The sequence below is a fragment of the Miniopterus schreibersii genome (assembly GCF_964146895.1).
Source record: "Miniopterus schreibersii genome assembly, chromosome: 18".
Lineage (NCBI taxonomy): Eukaryota > Metazoa > Chordata > Mammalia > Chiroptera > Miniopteridae > Miniopterus > Miniopterus schreibersii.
The window spans coordinates 362,695-382,641 of record NC_138121.1 but is presented as its reverse complement, the minus strand read 5'-3'; the positions used below and the strand labels follow the sequence as shown (position 1 = coordinate 382,641).

Sequence of the window (19,947 nt, the reverse complement as noted above, 5' to 3'; positions counted from 1 at the left end):
TATAGCTTAAGGAGTTGCCTCATTTGGGAGAGCCTAGTTGGTTGTTTGCAATTGGCTGTAATCCTTAGGTATGTTTCCTTTTTTGTTTAACACTCACCCAACAATATGTTTTAATTGATTTTAGAGAGAGAAGTGAAGAGAGAAACATCGATCCACTGCCTGCTGTACAAACCCTGACGGATATCCAACCCCCAACCTAGGTGTGTGCCCTGACCAGAAATCCAACCTGCAATCTTTCAGTGTATGGAGTGATGCTCCAATTGGTGAACCCAGACAGGCCTCGATTTCTCTTTTTGTAATCCTCACCAAAGGATATTCTCTCCATTGCTTTTCAGAGAGAGTAGAAGAGAAACATTGATGTGAAAGAGACACATCAATTGATTGCTTTCCACATGCGCCCTAACTGGGGCCAGGGATAGAGCCCGCAACCAAGGTCGGTATGTGCCCTTGGCCGAAATCAAACCAGGGACCCTTCAGTCCATGGGCCAATGCTCTAACCACTGAGAAACCCGGCTAGGGCTTTAAATTTACAAGAGTTTAAATATTGCAGTTTGCTGTTGTAGGCTGCATGGCATTGGAGTCACCTCAGTCTATTGGCCTCCTGTTTAATTACAGTTCCAAGCCAAAGAAGCAGGTGGCTTCAGTGTCTAGAGCCCACACAGGACTCCTCGGCAGTGGAGGGCCTGAAATATGAGCCCTTTTTGCCATTAGGCAGCTTGGCTCACTGCAGACACTTAGAGGGTGTCCACTCAAAACATTAGCTCCGGTGCTCTCTCCAAGTGTGCACATCAACAGCCCTATGGACTGGAACAGAAGGGAAGCAGCTTGATGTTCCCTAGTCAACTCCTCAAGGTTTCACCTCTGCACTGCTCCGTCCATCAGTGCTCCCTAGGGAGTCATTAAAAATGCTACTTCTTGCCCAGCTTACATGGCTCAGCAGTTGAGCATCAACCTATGATCCAGGAGATCTAGGTTGGATTCCTGGTCAGGGCACATGCCTGGGTTGTGGGTTTGATTCCCAGCAGGAGGTGTACACGAGACAGCCAATCAATGACACTCTCATCATTGATGTTTCTATCTCTCTCTCCCTCTTCAATATCAATAAGGAGCAATGAAAACATTTTTTTAAAAAACACAGATGCAGAGCAAAAGGAATTGCGTCTCTTGCTGTGGTTTCTGTGGCCAGGGCACCTGAGACCATGTGATTAACATATATCTCCTCTACAGCTGCGGGATTTCACAACTGAGGTTACAAGAGTTTAGCACATTATCTTAATAAGGAAAAAACACACAGAAAAAGGTAAAGAATGTCCAAATTTCTATTGTTTATTAATGGATTACTACCCCTTTTATGAACACAGGAGAAAGACCTCTTTAATCATCTTCCTCCTGGAAAAAAATCAATGCTTGAAAGACAGTCCCCATTTAAATTGCTTTTTGCACATGAATAGATTGCTACATGTGGGTGTTCAAATAAAGTGACACTTTACCAATCTGTACTGTCATTTTCTCCCTTAATACATGTCGGAAAACAAAATCATTGAGGATTTGGAGTCTGCCTTTTGCACATCCCGAAGCAAAACGAGATGCACACCACCTTAAAAACAAGTGGGAAAAGCAGGAGCTAAGCAAGAAAGGTCCACCGTAAACCACTTCTGGGCAGGGGTGCAACTTATCTTCCCACTGGCTCCCAGGTCACCCCTGACCTCCCATCACAAGTACAATGAGTCTGTTGCTCCTCACTGTGGTCCCCAGCAACGCCTATCCTGCACTCAACCTGGCTCACCCCATTCTTTTCTGTCCCCTCCAAGATGAGGCCTCAGATCACACATGGCACTGTGACTTGAAGTGCCTGCATCCACAGAGGAAAAGGGCTTGCCTGGTACCCTCAGGGATGCAGGAGCAGGGAGAGTGTGATGTGGGCCCCGCCGCACATGGCATGCCCAGAGGACCATCTACCCAGCTGCTTTTGGGCCTATTCCTTCTCAGAGGCCCCATCAGGGACAGAAGAGACAGCAGTGACCCCAGTGCCCAGTATGTCTTCCTGGGGTCAGGGTGTCTACAAAAACAGCCCCAAAGGGTAAACATGGCAGGTAAACACCTGTTGAAGACCAACAATTACAGAAAAGATGAAAATCACATGGGACTGTTCAGAAGTGAAAACTCCTTAAAAAGTATGAGTGGGGTCTGAGGACACAACTGAGAATGAAGTGTGTCTGCTCTGGTACTTAGGTGAGGCCAAAGTCTCTAAAACCTCGCAACGTGTTCAGACAGATCCCTCTACTCTGGCATGCCTAGATTCTAATGTCTCCAGCCTGTGGAGGCTCTGCAACCTCCAATCAGCCGGAAGGCTCATCTGGTAGGTGCCTGGCTTTGTCAAGTCTCCTCCTACTCTCATAAGTATGTGAGGCTCTCATACTGGCCCCCTCATCAGGGTCTCTAAGACTCCTAAAACACATAGAATTCAAGAGGACCAGAAAGCCCTTCAGTCCCTCCTATGGGGCTGTGGACAGCCACGCAAATTTGGTCAAAACTGGCAAGTTATTTCCTCCTATCATACAGTCCCTCCACAAGCAGAGAAAGTTGGAGACTACTAAAATGTTCACCCTTTCATGCTTGTAGAGGCCAAATCCATTTATAAACTACCTCATACACTAAAAAGAACCACCAAGATTAAAGGTAATTAAAAGACTAAGGCCTTGATTATTGTACAAACCAAAGCAATGTGCAGCAGGCATGTCCCAAGTTCATGAAATGGAAACTGGAAAAGCTGATCACAGGTATCACATGAGGACAACATGCAGTTATTTCTCTGCAAGCTGCCAGTGAACTTGATATTCTCTGGGCCTACACGGAACCAAATCCACGTCCAAATGAATCATAAAGGAAAAGCTGACCGCTAAGGGCTCAGGTTCCTCTTATACACTACACGTGAACCAGAAATCAGCTTCCTTGAGCACATTAGGGTGTTGACTGTTGCAAAGTCTGTGGAATGTCTGGTGGGAAAAGTGAAAGTACTTTAGCCACAAAACTAGCAGCAACATAAACCTAGGAAGTGCCTTGGGCAAGTCAGAAAGTGTAACATTTAAAAACGCCTGGCCAGGCATGGCTCAGCGGTTGAGTGTCGACCTAGAATCCAGGCAATCGGGGTTCGATTCCCGGTCAGGGCACATGCCTGGGTTGCGGGCTAGCTGATCAATGACTCTCTCATCATTGATGTTTCTCTCTCTCTCTCCCTCTCCTTTCCTCTCTCTGAAATCAATACAGATACATTAAAAAAATAAATAAAAAACAAAAAAAAACACATGCTTCCTATATAAATGAACCTGATGGGGAATAGCCCCACTGTGCATATCCAGAGGTATCAGTTTCAATTCACACAACTGGCTCCTCAAGGAATTTCCTGCTGGGTTGTTACACTGAAGAGAAAATTGCACATTCCTGGCATATTTAAGGCTTTTTTCTAGTGTGAAGTCTGATAACATTTGGAATTACAGATGAAAAATTTTCCACATTGACTGCACTCATGAGGCCTTTCACCTGCACGAACCCACCACTAATGATAAGGGTGAAACCAGAGACAAAAGATTTTCCACAATATCAGCATTTGTTTGGCTTTTTTCCTCAATGAACTCTCTGAAGATGAGAGGGTGTTACTATGGGCAAAAGATTTCCCACATTCACTGTGCTCATTAGGCCTTTCTGCAGTGTGAACTCTGATGATTATAAAGGCTTTTCCTCCAAATAAAAGATTTGCCACACTCACTGCACTCGTAAGGTCTTTCTCCTGTGTGAACTCTCTGATGATAACGAAGTTCAGAAATACAGATAAAGGATTTCCCACAATCAGTGCACTCATAAGGCCTTTCTCCTGTGTGAACTCTCTGATGATAACGGAGGGTGGAAGAAGAGGCAAAAGATTTTCCACACTGACTGCACTCAAAAGGCTTATTTCCTGTGTGAACTCTCTGATGATAGGAGAAGCTGTCCTTACTGGCAAAAGATTTCCCACATTCACTGCACTCATAAGGTTTTTGTCCAGAATGAATTCGCTGATGTTTCCCAAGGCTACTTCTTGTGAAAAAAGAATTCCCACATTCACTGCACTCATAAGGCCTTTCTCCAGTGTGAAGTCTTTCATGACAACGAAGGCCATAGATCCTGGTAAAAGATTTCCCACATTCCCTACACTCATAAGGCCTTTCTCCTAAATGAATTTTTTGATGAGACCGGAAGTTAGACAGAATTTTAAAACATTTCCCACATGTACTACATTCATAAGGTCTTTTTTCTGTGTGAACTCTCTTATGACAATGGAGGTAAGAGCTAATGGTAAAAGATTTCCCACATTCACTGCACTCATAAGGCCTTTTTCCTAGGTGGCATTGCTCATGATGCCGAAGGGCATGGCTATTAGTAAAAGACTTGCCACACGTGCTGCAGTCATATGGCCTTTCTCCAGTGTGAACTCTATGATGACGACGGAGACTGGAGCTAACGGTAAACGATTTCCCACATTCACTGCACTGAAAGGGCCTTTCTCCAGTGTGAACTCTTCGATGACAATGAAGAGCAGTACGAGTGATAAAAGATTTCCCACATTCACTGCACACATAAGGCCTATCTCCAGTGTGAGAGCTCTTATGATACCTGAGGCCAGCACCAGAGGTAAAAGATTTGTCACAGTCATTACACTTATAAGGCTTTTCTCCAGTTTGAACTCTCTGATATTGAATGTCCACTGAGCTAGGACTAAACGATGGTGTACATTCACTGCACACATAACTATTTTCTCCATTGTGCCATCCCTGAGGACGGATGAGGACAGGCTTGTGGCTTAAGGGTTTTCCACATCTGCTGCACTTGTACTGCTTTGCTGCTGTATGAATTTTTTGATGCTGACTGACAGTTGAGCTGCCACTAAAGGATTTTCGACTTTTGCCACACACAGGAAAACTTTTTCCAGTGTGGACTGTGCAGTGCTTAACAAATAAGGATTTATACTTGAATGTTTTTCCACATTCACTGCAGACAAAACACTGTCTCCCAATATGGACATCCTGGTCCTGAACAAGTATGTGTTGGGGGTTAAATGCTTTCTTGGACTTTCCTGAAGTGTAAAGACGTTTTCTGCTTTGTAAAGTTGCTTCCCATTGGGTGCCTTTGTTTGGCTCCTTCACTTTATGAATGTCCTGTTGCTGCTCATGCTTCCTTGACACATGGATTCTGCAAGTCTTCACAAATGAAGAATCGTCCACGCTACTTCTGAAGGGTTTCTCTCTCATGTGCTGCCCCTCATGCTGGTGACAGTTCACACTGAAATAAAATCGTTTTGCACATGCCCCACACCTCAGCAGTTTCTGGCTATGTTGTTTTTCCTGATGCTCAACCAAGTGAAAAATGTCTCTTAAGACTGGGCCACAACTCTCACATGGGTGTCTCTGCTGTGAAGCTGCCTTGGGATTCTTTGCCTCTGACACTCCAACAGAAACGCTCTGTTCAGTGGGGCCTTCCACACTGTCTGCGCCACAGCAGCAACCTGAAGGCAAAGAAATGCTGGTGAATTACATGTTGACTAAAGGAACGGGAGAAACACATCATACATAGTCATGTGTCACATGGAGGCCTGAATATATGAAATGTTTTTCAGAACAAAAATATACAGTTGAAGGACTGGCTGACTGTTGTGTATCACTGGGGTCTAAGTTCACAAAATGGTGGAAACTCCACCGGGGAAGGATACACTGACAGGGTTTGACACAGGAAGAGAGGCAGGACACACAATGTATTTCCTCTACCAAAAGCATGCTTCATGTCCTTTTCTAGGACTGATGTGAGGCTGGGTAGAAGCATGCATCCAAGCCCATCAGCATTTAATTGCAAGGTTTTAGCTACTGTCCAAAGTCAATATAGGGATTTGTGAACATCTCACAGCACACGTGAGGGACAATGTTGAAGAGGACTGAAGAAACAGCGGTCAGAGAACGGGTAATATGGGGACTGAAAAGAGGTGGAAATATCCCTGGGGCTAGAAACCACAGTAGAAATGAGTAGTAGAATGGAAAAGTCGACAAAGTGTCAAAGCTGGCGGTTCGATTCCCAGTCAGGGCACATGCCCAGGTTGCAGGTTCAATCATCACTGGGGGGGCGTGCAGGGGGCAGCTGATCAACAACTCTCTCTCATCATTGATGTTTCTATCTCTCTCTCCCTTCTTCTCTCTGAAATCAATAAAGATTTTTTTTTTTTAAGAACAAAACAAAATGGAGACAAGCAATCTACTAGGATGCACAGTTCAAAATACTGGCTATAAGGATGGTCAAAGACATAGTAATTACCTCAACAGCATAAAGAAGAACCAGTCAGATATGAAAAATACACTAATTGAAATGAATAATTTACAGCAAATCAACAGTGGAGAAGAGAAGCCAAGAATAAAATCAGCGATTTGGGATATAAGGAAGCAAAAAACACCAAATCAGAACAGCAAAAGGAAAAATGAATCCAAAAAAATTAGAAGAGCATAAGGAGCCTTTGAGACAACTTGAAGTGTACCAACGTTCACGTCACAGGGATACTGGAGGTGAAGAGAGGAAGCGAGAAACTGAAAACTGCCTTAGCAAGTATGGCTCAATGGTTAGAGCACCAGTATGCAGACTGAAGGGTTTCAGGTCCGATTCTGGCCAAGGGCACACACCTCGGTTGTAGGCTCAATCTACGGCCCCGGTGAATGTTAAACTTCACTACAGCAATTATTTCACAATATATATAAAATCAGCACAATGCACACAAATATTTATCTTGACAAAGCTAAGAGAGAAAAAAGGAAAACAGATCAAACCCTACATACTGTGCAAGAGAGTATTAAAGAAAAGCCCATGCTTCAAATAATTGAGCATGACAACACCTGCAACTCCTGGCACAGGTAGGCAGGAGGAAATGACAGATAAAAAAAAGGATCAAACCCTGGCATACAGAAGTGATATGAATCTGGAAACATTAACCCACACATTGAGAGGGCAAGCATGGTGAATCCATTGCATGGTGAAATCATTAAGCTCAATGCAATAATACTGACCTTGAATCTCTTCCTAAAAGGGTTCAATATTGGGGTATGGGGGAAAAAATAAAAGGTTTCAGTATTGGGACTGCAGGGGAATGAAGAGAACAGTGCGAACCGCCAGCCCTAGGAATACAGCAACTACCCAGACAACGGGGGAAGCAAGCAGTGCCTGTGGTCCACACCTGAGGACTGAGAGAGAAGTTTGGATGGAGGAAGTAGAGTCTAGTCCAAGTCACTGGTGAGGTGGTGAGTCTTACCCAGAGAAGATACAAGTGCAAAGTTCTCCAGCATCACATGCAGGTATAGAAGTCTCTGAGACTCATCAAGCAGCCTCCATTCCTCCCACGAGAAGTGCACAGCAACGTCCTCAAAGATCACGCTGGCCTGCTATGAGAACAGAGGAAAAACCATGAGCATTTGGTCTCTGAGCACCCACAACCCATCTTCCCACACATCTATGCCACACTCATTCTCCCCCAAAGCTCCCCACCTCGGGGAACTCCATACCCAGGTGCCACTGATGCCCACTCTACCCTCAGGATCTCTTTATTCATTAAGTTCAGCTTTCAGCATCATCAGGCAGGAAGGCACAGAGATGTAACCCAATTCTGGTCCTGGCTTGCAGGGTCCCATCCATTCTGTCATTAATTCCCCTTGGGGTCTCTAGATTGTGACAAGATACAGCCAAGGGTAGGCTCTCGCTTCACCATCCAATCCCCAATATTAGGGGCCTGGGACCATAATTTCCACTAAATATGCACATCATTCTGTAGATTGTACCTCTCCCACCTTCACTCCCCAGTTGCAATCCCAAAGCTATGCATTTGGGGAGATGCTGCTTTGAAGACCTCCTCTATATATCTAGTCCTTGCTTCAACATTAGCCTCCCAGAAGCACATGTGAATTTCTGTTGCCCCCGACCCCTTTCCAATTCTGTGCTGTCCCCTCAGCAGCCACAACATCCTCTCTCCACGTAACCTTCCTTAAAACCCGTCCTGATGGTCTCCATGCCACACCCAGCCCCAGCAGAGTATACCATAAGCTGTGGAAGGTGGAAAACTTCAAACAGGGTATTCAAGGCCAGTCACAAACATCAGACATTGACCTGCACCAGATACCCTCCAAAAAACTGAGTCCTAGCAGAACTATCTAATACATAGAAACAAATCCAAACAGGCAGCCAAAATGGGGAGACAAAAAAACAAGCCCGAAATGAAAAAACAAAAGAATTCTCCAGAAAAAGCGCTAAATGAAATAGAGATAAGCAATCTGTCAAATACAGAGTTCAGAATACTGATCATAAAGATGCTCAACGGCATTAAAGAAGATACAGAAGCTATGAAGGAAATTAAGAATGACATAGAAATTTTTTAAAAAATCACTGGAAAAAATGAACAGCAGATTAGGGGAAGCTGAGGATCAGATCAGCAAATTAGAAGACAGGGTAGAAAAAAGTCACTCAATCAGAGAACCAAAAAGAAAAAACAATAAAAAAAAGGAGGACAGTTTAAGGTAGCTGTAGGACAACATGAAACATAGCTATATTCACATTATAGGAGTGTCAAAAGAGGTTGAAAGTAAGCAAGGGTTAGAGAACCTGTTTGAAGAAATAATGGCAGAAAACTTCCCTATCCAGGTGAAGGAAAAAGTCACACAAGTTCAGGAAGCACAGAGAGTCCCAAGTAAGAAGAATCCAAAGAGGCCCACTCCCAGACACATCATAATTAAAATGCCAAAAATTCAAGACAAAGAGAGAATCTGAAAGGCAGAGAAAAGAGAAAAGCAATTTGTAACCTATAATTGAACTCCTATAAGGCTGTCAGCTGATTTCTCATCAGATATTCTACAGACCAGAAGGGAGTGGCATGAAGTATTTAACGTAATGCAAAGCAAGGAATGAAACCAAGACTGCTCTATCCAGCAAGGCTATCATTCAAAATAGATGGTGAGCCTAGCCGGGCATGGTTCAGTGGTTGAGCACTGACCTAGGACCCAGGAGATCATGGTTCAATTTCTGGCCAGGGCACATGCCTGCGTTGTGGGCTTGATCCCCAGTGTGGGGCATGCAGGAGGCAGCTGACCAATGACGCTCTCTCATCACTGATGTTTCTAACTCTCTCTCCCTCTCTCCCTTCCTCTCTCTGAAATCAATAAAGATATATTTAAAAAATAAAAAGGTAGTTGGAATAGAGAGAATGAGAAACATAGGCATAAGGAAATAAAATGCCAATAGGTAAGTACCTATCAGGAATAACCTTAAATATAAATGGATTAAATGTCCCAATTAAAAGACATACGGTAGCTGAATGGATTTTAAAAAGACCCAAATATATGCTGTCTACAAGAGACCCACATCAGAAGAAAAGACTCACACAGGCTGGGGGAAAAACAAACTTCTGGCCGACTTCAAAGGAGAGATCAACAGCAATACAGTCACAGTAGAAACTTTAACACCCACTGCCTTCACTGGATAGATCTTCCAGACAAAAAATCAACAAGGAAACAGTGACTCTAAATGACACACTTGATCAGATGGACTTAACTGACATTTACAGAACATATCACCCCAAAGCTGCAGAATATGCATTCTCTTCAACTGCACATGGGACATTCTCAAAGACAGACCACATGTTAGGACACAAAACAAGTCTCTACAAGTTCAAGAAGGCTGAAATCATATCAAGCATCTTCTTGGACATTTACACCATGGAATACTATGGACATTTACATGGAATACTATGCAGCGGTGAAAAAGAAGGATCCCTTATCCTTTGGGACAGCGTGGAGGGACCTGGAGAGTATTGTGCTGAGTGAAATAAGCCAGTCAGAGAAAGACAAGTATCGCATGATATCACTCACCTGGAACCTAATGAACAAAATACTGTAAACCGATGAACAACAGTAACAAAAAGACCACATGTGCCCCAGACCTTAGCCACCAGACAGGCTGGGGCCCTAACCCTCCCCTCTAAGCACCCCACAAAATTCTGGGGAGACCGGAGCAGGGAGTCGGGGGCTCCGCCTGTCAGCGCATCTCAGCGACGCCCCCGCCTCCAGAGCCTCGCGCCCTGCACCCCGTTATCCGCCTCACCCGCGGTTCTCCCCAGGGACCGGGACCCCGCTCTCCCTCGTCTGCGGCCCGCGCCCAGCAGACGCGGCGCAAGAACCTCGTGAGCTCTGCTCCTTCCGACCAACCGGCGGCACCGCCCCACGACCGGCCTCCCACCTAGACGGGACCGGGCGGCAGGGCCGGGGGAGAGGCGGGGAGGGCGGGGCGCGCACTCACCTCAGCCGGGCGCCTGGGCCCGGCCGCCGCCATCGGCCCGAGGGCGGAGCGCGCGGGCGCCGGGTGGGGGTGGCGTGGAGCTGGCGCTGGGTCACTGCGGTTTCGGCTTCGGCCCTGGCGCGGGTGACCTGGGCGGCGTCGCCGCGCCCCAGACCCGCGGATGAGCACGACTCCTGCCGCCCTGACCGTTCTGTCGCCTCACAGTGTCGCCTCACGGTTTAGTCCGGAATAGACTCAGACGACTCCGCAGGCGGGGCCGCGGAAGGAGGACGCCGGAAGTCCCTCCCAAGTCCGAGGCCTCACGGAAATGCTTTCATCTTGATCTGTCATTGGCTCAACTCAGCGCACTGTCTTATGGGTAATGTAGTTCCCAGCGCACTAGAGACCACAGCCAAGGGAGTTCTCCATCCTGAGCCCCTATAACTTTTTCCACTGGAGTGATCTCCTAAAATGATGGTACTACGTGGAGAGAAGGGTATTTTGTTGTTAACTTCAGCAAAATCTTAATTCTGACATCATCTGCCTAAAGATACTTAAGGGCTCTGTCCCACAAGGCTGCCCCCCACCCCACTTCAGGTACCAATTGCAAGTCCAGATGGTGCCTGTGCTTCAGAAAAACAGGTTGTTTTAAACAGAAATCCTGTACCCACCCTGGCCAACTAGCTCAGTTGGTTAGATCGGTGTCCGCATATGTCAACACTGCAGGTTTCATCCCCAGCCAGGGCCCATATAAGAATCAACCAATGAATGCATAAATAAATGGAACAGCAAATTGGTGTCTCTCTCCCTCTCTCTTCCTTTCTATTTCTAAAATCAATAAACAGCCTGGCCGGGTGTGGCTCAGCGGTTGAGCATCGACCTAGGATCCAGGCGATCAGGGTTTGATTCCAGGTCAAGGCACATGCCGGGTTGCGGGCTGCAGTTGATCAATGACTCTCTCATCATTGATGTTTCTATCTCTCTCTCCCTCTCCCTTCCTCTCTCCGAAATCAATAAAGATATATTTAAAAATAAATAAATAAATAAAAATAAAATCAATAAACAATAACAATAAAGAAAGAGAACCAAAGGCCAAAATGGCATCACTCATGCTGCAAACCAATGATACCAAACCTAGTTTAATACCTGACATAAATGCAATTTCAACCACTTTCAGGAACATAATTTTGTGTTTTTTAATATTCTTTATTTTCCCATACACAAAATATATTTTTTAACGACATTATACCTTTCTGTAGTTTGCTAACTCCAGAGCACTTTTCCTGAAATAATCTCCAGTCCCCATGCAAACACTGTCGCTGCATTTACAGGAGAAATGTTCATTATTTCCCAGTGAGAACATTAGAAGTTTGAATCCAAAAACCTTTATCTCAGGTTGAGTTGCACACTTTCCACACTTTCATGGATGCAAAAACTGCAGGATCTTCAGAGCAAATATAAATTTGCTATGTAGCCACATTCCCAGACACTTGTCACGTTCCATAAAAAATGAATTCTGGTTGTGGAATTCTTAGATATTAAATAGCAACCAAAACAATGGGCAGTTATCAAAATTCCAGGGCATCATAAAGCTATCACCATGGAAGCAAAAGGAAATCACTTCACCAACACTGCAGCTAGGAAGGCAGCATTGAAAGGTCAAGTAATCCAGACCTGAGAATGTCCTTTTGCTTTCTATTAAATCAGTAAAAGATTATCTTTTGCAGTTTCAACACACAACTACAAAGGAAGAAAATAGGGTATGGTAAGAAAAGGGGGAACCTTTATCCGGCCCGGGTGGCTCAATTAGTTAAGCTTCTTCCCAGGTACCAGGAGGTCACTGGTTTGACTCCAAGTCAGGGCACATGCCTGGGTTGCAGGCTTGATTCCCCGGGGGAGGCGTGCAAGAGGTGGCCAATCAGTGTTTCTATTTCTCTCTCCCTCTCCCTTCTTCTCTCTTAAATCAATAAAAATATGTTTTAAAAATCAATGGAAAAGGCATCCTCCAGTTATGATTCACAACAACAAGAAAAGGGTGGTAAACTGACATTTTCCAGAGCATTTTCTCAATCCCTTGAAATTGCTTTCTGGAAATTGTCTTCAATGCGGCTCAAATTAACTCATAAACATGATTACAGGTGGGGACGGGTCCTACATTGACCTAACAAGGGGCAGAGCCCCTCGCCGGAGGCAGGAGGCAGGAGGCAGGAGGCAGGAGGCAGGAGGCAGGAGGCAGGAGGCAGGAGGCAGGAGGCAGGAGGCAGGAGGCAGGAGGCAGGAGGCAGGAGGCAGGAGGCAGGAGGCGGGAGCACCCTGTTCGCGAACTACATTACCCAGAGGACGCCGCGCCGGCTGCCGGGACGGTCGGGATCCGGGTCAGTGCCTGAGGTTTCTCGCCTGCGGCCTCCCCGTCTAGCGGGCAGTTTTTTCTTTTTTTTTTTTTGCCCCCGGGTATCAGTTGGGAGAGAGGTGAGGTGACAACCGACAGGGCACAAAGGAGCCCTTGTTCTCGCTGCGAAAACGCGGGTGCGACGCTCGGCACGACCAACGGGGACCCGCGCCGGGGCCGGGGCCGGGACCGGATCGCGCTGCCCCGGCCGCCGCCTCGCTCCCGCCCGTCGCCCCGAGTCCGATGGCGGCGGCCGCTCGGAGGCGCCCGGCGGAGGTGAGTGCGCCCCGGGGCCTCCCCACCGACCCTGCGGCCCAGGCCCGGAGGGCGGCCCGCGAGGAAGGTGCAGGGCGGACGGGAGACGGCGGCGGCGGGGCCCGCGCGGCGTGGACGGGCCTGTCGGTGTCTGAAGTCCCCGGGGTGGCGCCCGGTGGGGAGGCGAAGGTGAGGGCAGGAGGCAGGACCGCGGAGCCGCCGTCGGGGCCTTTCCCGGCCGGGGAGCCGGCCGATGGCGGCGCATCCGGGGCCCCGTGGGTGCGGGAGCCGCGCCCCTGGCGCTGCGGACACGGGCTCGGGGAGGCAGCGGGTGCGGGCTGCGCGCGGGCGGCGGCGGCGCGAGCTGGCGGCCCGAGGCCCCGGGTGGGGAGCAGGCGGAGCAGGAGCCCGCCTCGGGCTGCGTCCAGCGGGCACCGTCTGAGACTCGGGGGCGCAGCTTTGCGGGAGGAGGCCCCGCAGGCGCGGCGGCCGCCGGGGTGGCGCCGCGGTGTCCGCAGGGCCTGCAGCTGAGGGCCGAGCGCGGCCGTGGAGCCGGGAGGGGCGGGCAGCCGCCAGCGCCCGGGGCCCGCGTCCCCTCCGAGGTGGGAGCCCTGGGGCGGGAGCGCTGGAGGACGCGCGGTGAGGGACCCGAGGCTCCGGGGGACGACGCGGACGCTGCCCGCCCCGCCCGCAGGGCCGCGTGACCTTCCCCGACGTGGCCGTGTACTTCTCCGCGGAGGAGTGGAGGCTCCTGGACGAGGCCCAGAGGCGCCTGTACCACGACGTGATGCTGGAGAACTTCGCCCTGACGGCCTCTCTGGGTAAGACCCCCGCCTGACTGGCGACCGCACGAGGCGCGGCCGCGCACCCTCCTTTCCCCAGGGGGCGCTCTGTCCTGGCGGGGACCCGGGGCGCTGCTTCCTTCCCTCGCGGGCCGCGCTTCCAGGGCCGGGTGGGTGGCGCGGCCCCGTCCTGTGTGCGGACACCTGCTGCACTGCGCTCTCGTCGGGGCGGGTGGCAGTGAGCCTGTGCGTTCCCCAGGCCTGCCCCGCCTGGCCAGGCCCGTGTGTCCGGGTCCATGGTACCTCTTTGGATCCCTCTTTAGCTGACATTTCCTAGGGCCTGGGTGTGCCAGGAATTGCAGGCATTCTTATGATCACTGCTTAGCTGGACAATTGGCTATTTCTTCAAGACCCTTTGCACACTTTATAGTTATTTTTAGATCTTTGTTTTTGTTCCAGGGTTGCTGATATTCAAAACAGTATATATTTAAAGTGTACAATGTGATGATTTGATGTATATATATATGAAATAATTGCCATAATCAAGTTAATGAACACTTCCATCACCTGCTATAATCACTTTTTAAGAAAGTAATAGCACTTAAGGTATTCTCTCCCAGTAACTTTTAAGTGTAAAATATAGTATTACTAACTGTAGCCACCATGTTTTACATTTGGTCCTTACAACTTATTTATAACTGAAGTTTGTACCTTTTGACCAATAACTTCCATTTCCTTGGTTGTCTGGCCCTGACATTATATTACTGTCAGTTGAACTTTTTTGTTTAGATCCCACATCTCAGTGATAGCATAGAGTATTTATCTTTCTGTGACTGGCTTATTTCATTTAGAATAATGCCCTCCAGATTCATCCAAGTTGATGAATGTGACAGGATTTTTTTCATTTTTTTCTGTGTTTAATTTTTTAAAATTTTTTATTATTGGTTTCTGGGAGTGGGGGGATTCCTTCTTTTTTAAGGCTTAATAATACTTTAAGGGAATGTGTGTATGTGTGTCTATGGACACTTATGTTGTTTCTATGTCTTGTGTATTGTGTGTAAGAGTGGTGCAGTGAACATGAGTGCAGATTTCTTTCCCATTCTGATTTCATTTCCTTCAGACATATGCCTAGAAGTAGGCTTGCTGGCCTATAGGGAAATTCTTCTATGTATTTTTTGAGGTGTTTTTATACTGTTTTTCATAATGCCTTGAACAATTTATATTCCCACCAACAGTGTGTAAGCATTCTCTTCTCTCTACAGGTTTGCTGACACACTTACCTCGTGTCTTTTTGGTGATAGCCTCCTAAAGTGTATGACATAATGTGTCACTGTAGTTTGAATTTACATTTTCTTTTTTTTTTTTTTTAAATATATCTTTATTGATTTCAGAGAGAGGAAAGGAGAGGGAGAGAGAGAGAGAGAAACGTCAATGATGAGCGAGTCATTGATCGAGCCCTCAACCTGGGCATGTGCCCTGACCAGGAATCGAACCCTGATCGCCTGGATCCCAGGTCGACACTCAACCGCTGAGCCATTCCCGGCCGGGCTGAATTTACATTTTCTTGAGAATTAGTGAGGAAGAACAATTTTTCATGGACACTTACCTGTTAGACACTTAACTCAGATCCTTTGCACATACTTTATTTTGTTTGTTTTAAAATATATCTTCATTGATTGCTGAGAGAGAGAAACATCAATGATGAGAAAGTCATTGATCGGCTGCATCCTGCCCACCCCCCACTGGGGATCGAGTCTATAGCCTGGGCATGTGCCCTGACTGGAATTGAACCGAAATCTCCTGGATCCTAGGTCAATGCTCAACTGCTGAGCCACGCCCGGCCAGGCCTTTGCATATATTTTAATCAGATTGTTCTTTAGCTGTATGAGTACCTTATATTTTAAAAATATTACCCCATTATCAGATACATGGCTTGCAAATATTTTCTCCCATTCTTTATGTTGCCTTTTTTTTTTTAATCCTCACCTGAGGATATTTTTTCCATTGCTTTTCAGATCGAATGGAATGGAGAGAGAGAGAGAGAGACATTGATATGAGAGAGACACATCAATTGGTAGCCTCCTGCATGTGCCCTGACCAGGGACAGAGATCGAGCCTGCGAACAAGGTATGTGCCCTTGAACAGGAATAAAGCCCACAACTCTTCAGCTCCAGGACCAATGCTCTAACCACTGAATAACACAGTCAGGGCCCTACAGGAATCTTTAGGCAGATCAACAAGTATTAGAACATGCCTGTCTCCTTTGTGTTCTGCCCTATTCTTGCAACCTTCCCCTGGTGAAGGCGACCATTTTTTTGCCTTAGAGGTATAGTCATGCCTAATAGCCACTTCCCCAACCAGATATTAATTACCTTCATTGAAAAGTATCCCATATCCTGACCAGCATGGCTCAGCAGTTGAGCATCCACCTACGATCCAGGAGATCACAGTTTGATTCTCGGTCAGGGCACTTCCCCAGGTTGCCGGCTCGATCCCCAGAAGGGGATATGCAGAAGGCAGCTGATCAATGACTCTCTCATCATTGATGTTCTCTCTCTCTCCCTCTCCCTTCCTCTCTCTGAAATCAATAAAAAAGTACATTAAAAAAAAAAAAAGCATCCCACAGACTCATTCCTAGACATGACGGATGCACATTTATGATACCATTGCCCATTCTTATAGTCAACATGTACTTCCTTACCATTTACTTGTGTTCAGGTTTCTGCTGTGGACCTGAGGATATGAAAGCACCCTTTGAACAGAGTGTTTCTGTAGGAGTATCACAGGCCAGCACCTCCAAGGCAGCTCTGTCTTCCCTGAAGACCCAATTCTGTGAGAGCTGTGGTCCAGTCTTGAGAGACATATTCCAGTTGACTGAGCACCAAGAAACACCACACACACAGACAGTGTTCAGGTGTGAGGAATTTATGAAACAATTGTATTTTAGTGCAAACTTCCAAAAACACCAGAAACAGCACCTGGCAGAGAAACCCTTCAGAAGCACTGTGGACAGGGCCCTGCTTTTGAAGAGCTATAATTTTCATGTTTCAGAGAAGCCTTTTACCTGTGATGAAGTTGGGAAGGACTTCCTGGCCACCTCAGAACATGTCCAGCAGCAGACAACTCATACCAGGGAGGAGGCGAACAGAATCACCCAGTGGTGCGCAACTATACAAAACAGAAAAAGTCATTTCACCAGGGGAGAATATAAGAATGCCTTCAGCCCCAGACAAACACATGCTTGGGACCTGGAAGTCCACACTGGAAGACAGTGTGTTGTGCACCGTGAATGTGGGAAAACATTCAGATATCAGTCCTCATTAATTGTTCACCAGAGAGTTCACACAAATGGAAAGCTGCTTGTGTGTGGTGAATGTGGGAAGTCTTTTAGGCAAACCTCAACCCTCAGTCAGCATCGAAGAATTCAATGTGGGTCAAGGCAGTACAAGTGTGGAAAATGTGGGAAGTCCTTTAACCAAAAATTGGTCTTCATTTATCCCTGGAGAAGTCATAATGGAAAAAAATGTGAGTGGTGCCGTGAATGTGCACAATCTTTTGGCCGTAAATGCATCCTTATTCGACAACGGACAGCTCCCTCTGGAGAAAGGCGTTATGAGTGCACACATTGTGGGAAATCCTTTAGAAGAAAATTTTACCTCATTTTACATTGGAGAGTTCACACTGGAGAAAGGCCTCATGAATGCAGTGAGTGTGGGAAAACCTTTACCAGTGGTTCAGTACTTACCCTACACCAGAGGGTACATATGGGAGAAAGGCCTTTTCAGTGCAGTCAATGTAGGAAATCCTTCCCCAAGAGTTCAGTACTCATTCTACACCAGAGAGTGCACACAGGAGAAAGGCCTTATGAGTGCAGTGACTGTTGGAAGTCCTTTAGCTGTCAATCTTACCTCACTCGGCACAGGATAGTTCATAATGAAAGAAAATCTTATGCATGTAGTGACTGTGGGAAATCTTTCACCTCTCACCCTGGCCTTCGTTACCATTTAAGAGTTCACACTGGGAAAAGGCCTTATCAATGTGATGAATGTGGGAAATCTTTTTTATCTGGTTCCAACCTCAGTAGTCATCAGAGGGTACACACAGGAGAAAGGCCTTATCAATGCAGTGAATGTGGTAAATCCTTTACTCGAAGAAATTATCTTATTACACACCAGAGCGTTCACACAGGAGAAAAACCTTATCAGTGCAATGAATGTGGAAAATCTTTTTTATCTTGTTCCAAACTCAGTAGTCATCAGAGTGTACACATACCAGAAAAACTTTATCAGTGTAGTGAATGTGGGAAATCTTTTAGCACAAACTCCACAATGGTTCGACACCAGAGAGTTCATACTGGAGAAAGACATTATCAGTGCAATGAATGTGGAAAGTTTTTTTTATCTAGTTCCAACCTCAGTAATCATCAGAGGACACACACTGGAAAAAGACTTTATCAATGTAGTGAATGTTGGAAATCTTTTAGCAGAAAGTCAAAAATGGTTCAACACCAGAGAGTGCACACAGGAGAAAGGCCTTATGAGTGCAGTGAATGTTCCAAATCCTTTAGCCAACAATCTTATCTCACTCAACACAGGATAGTTCATAGTGGAAGAAAGTCTTATGAGTGTAGTGAATGTAGGAAATCTTTTACCTCTCGCCCTGGCCTTCATTATCATCTGAGAGTTCACAGTGGGAAAAGGCCTTATAAGTGTGGTCAGTGTGGGAAATCTTTTCTATCTGGGTCCACCCTCAGTAGTCATCAGAGAGTACACACAGGAGAAAGGCCTTATCAGTGCACTGAATGTGGGAAATCCTTTACCCGAAGAAATTACCTTATCATACACCAGAGAATTCACACAGGAGAAAGGCCTTATCAGTGCAGTGAATGTGGGAAATCATTTTCATGTGGTTCCAACCTCAGTAGCCATCAGAGAGTACACACAGGAGAAAGACCTTATCAATGCAATGAATGTGGGAAATCTTTTACCCAACGTAATTGCCTTCTTACACACCAGAAAATTCACACAGGAGACAGGCCTTATCAGTGCCGTCAATGTGGGAAATCATTTCTTCGAAAAAATTCCCTTCTTATACACAAGAGAGTTCATATGGGAGAAATGCCTGGTTTATCAATGCAGTGAATGTGGGAAGTCTTTTTTATCTGGTTCCAACCTCAGTAAGCATTAGAGAGTACACACAAGAAAAAGATTTTTATCACCACAGTGAATGTGGGAAATCTTTTTGCTGGAGTTCAACAATGGTCCGACACTAGAGTTCACACTGGAGAAAGGCCTTATGAGTGCAGTAAATGTTCAAAATCTTTTATCTGTAGTTTCAAACTTTATCATCAGAGAGTTCCCACTAGAGAAAGGCCTTAAATGGGTGGGAATGCGCAATTTTATGTTCTGTGTAACAAGCCTGGAGGAAATTCTTTTGAGGAGCCATCTGTCTCTTTTGAAACTCATGTAACTGAAATATACATAATGGGGAGATCCCCATAGTTTCACTTATATGGGAAGCATGTGTAATATGTTACACTTCCTGACTTGCCTATGGGTCTTTCCTAGGTTTAAGTTGCAGTCTATGCATGTGCAAAATGCAATTTAAATGGACGCTGTCTTCTAAACATTGTTTTTCTTCAGGACTTAAAATGATTAGAAAAAGGAAAAATGATTAGAGACATTTTCACTTTTGATGTTTATAAGTGGCTTATAATATATTAATAAAAAAATGGAAATTGGGACATTCTATATATTAAGCTTTTTCTCCTAAATTAAGATAATGTGGCCTACTAAACTTTTGTAACCTCAGTTGTGAAATCCCACAGCTATAGTTCATGTTAGTCACATGATCTCAAGTACCCTGTCCACAGGAACCGCAGCAAGAGATGCAATTCCTTTTGTTTTGCATGTATACCACCTGAAGGTGCCTCAAAACACTGATTCTTGCCTCTCACTCCATAGGTTTGGGTTTCAGCTAAGAAGTAGCATGTCTAATGAGTCCCTAGGTGGTGCTGATGGACAGGGTTGGTACAGAAGTGAAACCTTGAGAAGCTGACTGGGGAACAACAGCCTACTTCCATCCTGTTCCAGTCCATGGGGCTGTTGATGTGCACACTCAGAGAGAGCAGTGACGCTAAGGTTTCTTGGGGACACCCTTTGAGTGTCTGCAGTGAGCCAATCCGTCTACTGGTGA

At 46.3% G+C, this 19,947-nt stretch overlaps 2 protein-coding genes across 4 annotated transcripts; one reads left to right on the top strand and one right to left on the bottom strand.

Moving 5' to 3' along the window:
- Positions 1–1,305: 1,305 nt before the first annotated feature.
- LOC308548404 (uncharacterized protein) lies at positions 1,306–10,605 on the bottom strand. 2 transcript variants are annotated; one of them, XM_081119859.1, is made up of 3 exons: positions 10,348–10,605; positions 7,319–7,448; positions 1,306–5,539 (listed from the first exon to the last, which is right to left on the bottom strand). In XM_081119859.1, exons 1-3 carry the CDS (start codon positions 10,378–10,380, stop codon positions 3,693–3,695), a joined length of 2,010 nt encoding a protein of 669 aa, XP_080975985.1. In that variant the 5' UTR covers positions 10,381–10,605; the 3' UTR covers positions 1,306–3,692. The 2 variants fall into 2 exon arrangements, with proteins under 2 accessions (XP_080975985.1, XP_080975986.1); XM_081119860.1 differs by having other exon boundaries at positions 7,319–7,445; positions 10,348–10,594.
- A 2,078-nt stretch (positions 10,606–12,683) lies between these two features.
- On the top strand, positions 12,684–19,502 carry LOC308548393 (uncharacterized protein). Of its 2 annotated transcripts, none has more exons than XM_081119823.1 (3): positions 12,684–12,991; positions 13,665–13,791; positions 16,471–19,502. In XM_081119823.1, exons 1-3 carry the CDS (start codon positions 12,959–12,961, stop codon positions 18,891–18,893), a joined length of 2,583 nt encoding a protein of 860 aa, XP_080975949.1. In that variant the 5' UTR covers positions 12,684–12,958; the 3' UTR covers positions 18,894–19,502. The 2 variants fall into 2 exon arrangements, with proteins under 2 accessions (XP_080975949.1, XP_080975950.1); XM_081119824.1 differs by having other exon boundaries at positions 12,686–12,991; positions 16,804–19,502.
- The last annotated feature ends 445 nt before the right edge of the window (positions 19,503–19,947 follow it).